We start from the raw sequence: 4,549 nt of genomic DNA on the forward strand, positions 1-4,549 counted from the left end.
TTGACATGAGAAAACAGTCGCCATGTTCAGATATTTGACTGAACGTGTTCTCTAATGGAAGTGCCACTGACCAAGAATATCTACAAAACTTTGTTCCAATCCAGAGGGTTCAACAAAATAATTATGATTCATCCTCTGGGAACCATTAATGTGACTGAGATATTTCAGTCTGGACCGAAGAGGTAGAACAACTGACCAATAGAGCGGCATTGCTCTGTAGAACCACGCTGCTAGCATTTAAAGAACATGTGATGTACCTTTCTCCTTGCTTGGTTTTCTGACTGTAGCATACGTCACGTTGTGTTGACCAGCCACATGATCACCACCTGTGACAAAGAATAATGATTATATAACAAAGAATAACACGTCATTTTCTATCCATGCTTCATTTTTCTGCTTCTGCGCCGCCGACAGCCATTTTGTTTCCAGGTTGTCCATTCTCGTGGACACAATATCTCAGTAACGCCTTGAAGGAACTTCTTCAAATTTGGTACAAACATTCACCTGGACTCAAGGGTGAACTGATTACATTTTGGTTGTCAAAGGTCAAAGGTCACAGTGACATCACAACACACTTTTTTAGCCATTACTCTTCAGAAAGACTTCACAAAGCAATTATGACAAAATTTCACACACTAGTCTGAGTGAAGGAGAGATACAACCACAAGGAGGTGAACCTAGTTTCATATTCATTTTTAGCTCTTTTGCATTAAGTATATATATACATATACATATATATATCTTATAGTACTTAAAATGTAGCTTAAAATAAAAGTTCTTAAAGAGGAAAATGTTGCATTAGAGTTTGGCTGCGTTATAGTGGATATAAGAATATTATTTAATAATACCAGTTAAGTTAAAAATGAAAAATAACATCATGTACCGTTCTCCTCTCTTGGTCTTTGGACAAGCTCGTATGTCATGTGATGTGTATCAGCCACACCGTCACCACCTGTGACTGAAAATATTACTGTATTTATTTTCCATGTTACTGTTTCGCATACTGAACAAATCATGGTTTTAAAATTGATTTTAAAACAAAAATCCTCTGATGATTAAGACAAACTTTTAGAAACACAAATTCCCTGTGGTTTTGTGCTGCAAGAACATAAATACATGAAATATCATATACTTTTCTCCTTCCTTGGTTTTCTGACAGTAGCATATGTTAGATTGTATGGATCAGCCGCAGCATCACTGGCTGTGGCTAAAAACAAACAAACAAACAAACAAACAAACAAACAAACAAAAAGTTATCTTATATTCATGCAGCATTTTTTTCATATTCATTTTCAGCTGTTTTGCATGTGTTTATGAAGCATTTTAGTAGCTAAAGGTGACTTCAAATTTCTCCAATAACTGAGACCAAATGTGTTGCACCACAGATTTGCTGTGTTTTTATGTATATTATGTAGATTAATAATGTATATTATTACATGTATAAACCTTTGTTTAAATACCAGTAAAAGTAAAATAAAATAAATGTCATGTACCTGTTTCCCTTCTTGGTTTGTTGAGAAGAGCATATGTTGCATGTGGATCAGCTGAAGTTTCATTGGCTGAAAGAAACACATGACAAAAGAAAATAAAAGACATTTGTAATTCAAAGAAATAACACCAGGCAAAAATTCTTACACAGATTATTACATGATGCAACCTGAAAAAGTACAGTATATTTCCATGTCTGTGAAATCTTTTTATCAGGAGTCTGGTCGCCTTTAAGACAATATAAAGATTAAAAAAACACAGTATTTTTGTTCCAATTTAACTGGTGGTCATATTATCTGGTGATGTTTGTTTACATATTCCACTTCCTGTGCTCCAGTATGTGAAGTGTAACGCGATGTTGAAGACCTTGTTGAAATAAAACTAAATATCACTAATTAATGTAAAATGCATATCTGTGTCAATATCAGTCAGACATTAGTATGAAACTTGCTGGCCAAAATAAATTACAGCAGTTGAACACAAGAAAATACAATAAGATTTACTTTATATTTTTTTTAATAGCCACGTTCCTGTTTATGAAAACTATTAAAGACTTTCCTTAATTAATTTCAATAAATATAACTTGATTTAATATAATCAAGTAACCGTTATTTTATATCTTCATGAGTGTTAAATTTAGTACATTTTATTTGATATTGTCAAGTTAGTTTTAAAAGGTGCTTACTTCAGTGCAGCACAATGATTTGAGACGGATGTGACACGTATTTAAACACATCTATAAAACATCTCACATAAATTCATACAGTTAATAAATCAATAAAGTAATAAAATGAATACACAACTCCAGGAACTAAAGCTGCAGTAAAAGCAGCGTTCAGCAGTTACCTGTGGTTGGGATTCCTTCATTTTTGTCTCCTGTACATTTGTGTTTTGTACAGTGTAGTACCCCCACCACCACCAGCAGCACCATCACTAGAACAGTGAAAACCATCCACAGCCAGGGGAGGGCAGGAGGGGGATCACTGAGGGCAGGAGGGGGATCACTGAGGGCAGGAGGAGTCTCCTCATGATGTTCTGAAGAGACTGAAGGCACTACAGAAAAAAACCAACTTCATGATGCAGCTCTCATTACACTTCTTCTGTACCATCTGGACCATATGCAAAACAATCAATCAATAACCAATATTTAGTTTATGTCTCACCTCTGACAGCCAGCAAACTCTGCGGTGACTCTCCAGCTCCAGAGATCTTACATCTGTAAAGACCTTCATGTGATTTGGAAACATTTTGAATGGTCATGTTCCCTGTGTACCAAGTCTTGATTAATTTGTCGTCTTTATAGAACTCAGCTGCAAGATCGGGAGGACTTTTTTTCTTTCTGCAGTGAAGAGTCACGTTGTCCCCCTCCGTCACCGGCTCGACAGGACTCTCCAAGATCACAGAACCACCTGAAGAATATGCAGGAAAGATTTTATGTGAAACATGTTTTGATGTTCACATTGGAAATTGTTGTCCCATTAAACCGAAACTGAAGAACCAGTTGTAAGTCTGAGTAAAGAGGGTCAAACTTTGAGGGCGCTCAATCAAAATCAGCTGAATACAGTTAGATTGTATCAGGTAAAATCATTGTCATACTTTAGCAGTCATATCAAACTAATGATAAATATATTTTCAGTTTACTACAGTTCACAGTTTACTATATTAAAACTATTTAATATGGTTGATAGGTTGCAGTCAAAGTCATTCTTGTTTTGATTATTGCTATGTTTGTTAAGATTAGCAAGGCAGGTTTTTAATGTTTAACCACAACTACATGCTGGTCCAGTGAATTAGCAGCATACAGTGTACAGTCACTTTCTATGTTGGACACATTGAATTTATTCCTGATCCAGCTGGCTGAGGTAGATGGCCGCCCACCCTGAGTCCGGTTCTGCTTGAGGTTCCTGCCTCTCAAAAGGAAGTTTTTCCTTGCCACTGCCGCCTAGTGCAGCTCTTGGTTGGAATTTTTGGGTCTCTGTAAATAATATTATAATGAGAAAGGTCTAGACCTGCTCTGTTTGGAAAGGGCCTTGTGATAACTTATGTTGTGAATTGACGCTATACAAATTAAAATTGACTTGACTTGACTTAAATAAAGATGGACGTAGCCTCTGTGACGTCACCCACAGGTTTCTGAACAGCTGTTTTGAAGCTCAGAGTGAGCTGCACCACCGTCGCCATCTTGGCAGCGCCTGACTCCGCCCTTAACTCCCAGATAATCTAAAAATGGGCAAAGAGGAGGGGCATGTTTGGAGATTAGACTTCAGTGCATGCCAGTTTGTGGCGAGCACACGCTCACCCACGTGTAACTCAAAGAGGCCACGCCCTCAATTATTCATAACTTTATTCCTTAATAAAATTTAAACAGGTGAGTTATATAAACAGGTGTCATGAAGGAGGAATTAGCTCTTGAGACCAAAACAGTTTTTGTACCAGGCTGTAAACATGTTTATTTCTGCTGTAAAGTTGGACATTTTAACATGGGAGTCTATGGGGACTGACTCACTGTTGGAGCCAGACTCTAGTGGTCATTATTGGAACTGCAGGTTTTAGCACTAGAGTGTTGCATTCAATTTTCAGCCCCAGTGTTTGATGATTGATAACTTGGCTGCTGCTGCACAGTTGCCTCAGGTGGATGGGAGGGTTTTGTTGACCCTGTTCAGTCACTTCTTAGTACATAGACTTTGGGCTTTTTTTCCTGTTTAAAATGTTTTTGTTTACAATATTATGTGTGGTGAAAAATTCTTTAATACTGCGATGTTGAGGACAGAAAGACAGTTACTAGAGACAGTTAATAACTAAAACTCACTAGTCACGGTGATGTTGAGAGCGTTGCTTTTCCGTCTGTCTCCGTCCTCACACCAGTATTCTCCACTGTCTGAAGCAAATGAAGGATAAATTCTGCCAGATCCTGCTGATGTCACCCAGTTTGAAGTGTTTGTAGGAATTATTTCCTTCAGTGTCCTCATCACTGTCCATTCAGCTGAGCCATCAGATGTGCAATTTATAGAGATGGACTCATACTCAAAGAACTGCAGTCTGTTTGGAAGAATACAAGGAA

At 37.4% G+C, this 4,549-nt stretch overlaps 1 protein-coding gene and 1 long non-coding RNA gene across 2 annotated transcripts; both read right to left on the reverse strand.

Annotated features, from left to right (window-relative positions):
- Positions 1–177: 177 nt before the first annotated feature.
- On the reverse strand, positions 178–1,351 carry LOC147819751 (uncharacterized). The gene is made up of 3 exons (XR_015436660.1): positions 1,133–1,351; positions 884–958; positions 178–326 (listed from the first exon to the last, which is right to left on the reverse strand). It is a non-coding gene; the product is annotated as an uncharacterized LOC147819751 (long non-coding RNA).
- A 1,289-nt stretch (positions 1,352–2,640) lies between these two features.
- Positions 2,641–4,538, reverse strand: LOC147819752 (high affinity immunoglobulin gamma Fc receptor I-like; the record flags this gene model as incomplete). The annotated part of the gene is made up of 2 exons (XM_087171829.1): positions 2,641–2,897; positions 4,298–4,538. Coding segments are annotated over 2 exons (498 nt in total), but the record flags the coding sequence as incomplete, so codon positions are not given.
- Between the last annotated feature and the right edge of the window lie 11 nt (positions 4,539–4,549).

The sequence above is a fragment of the Seriola lalandi genome, unplaced genomic scaffold, assembly GCF_002814215.2.
Source record: "Seriola lalandi dorsalis isolate HSWRI2012SDOR001 ecotype SW California unplaced genomic scaffold, Sedor1 jcf7180002049827, whole genome shotgun sequence".
NCBI lineage: Eukaryota > Metazoa > Chordata > Actinopteri > Carangiformes > Carangidae > Seriola > Seriola lalandi.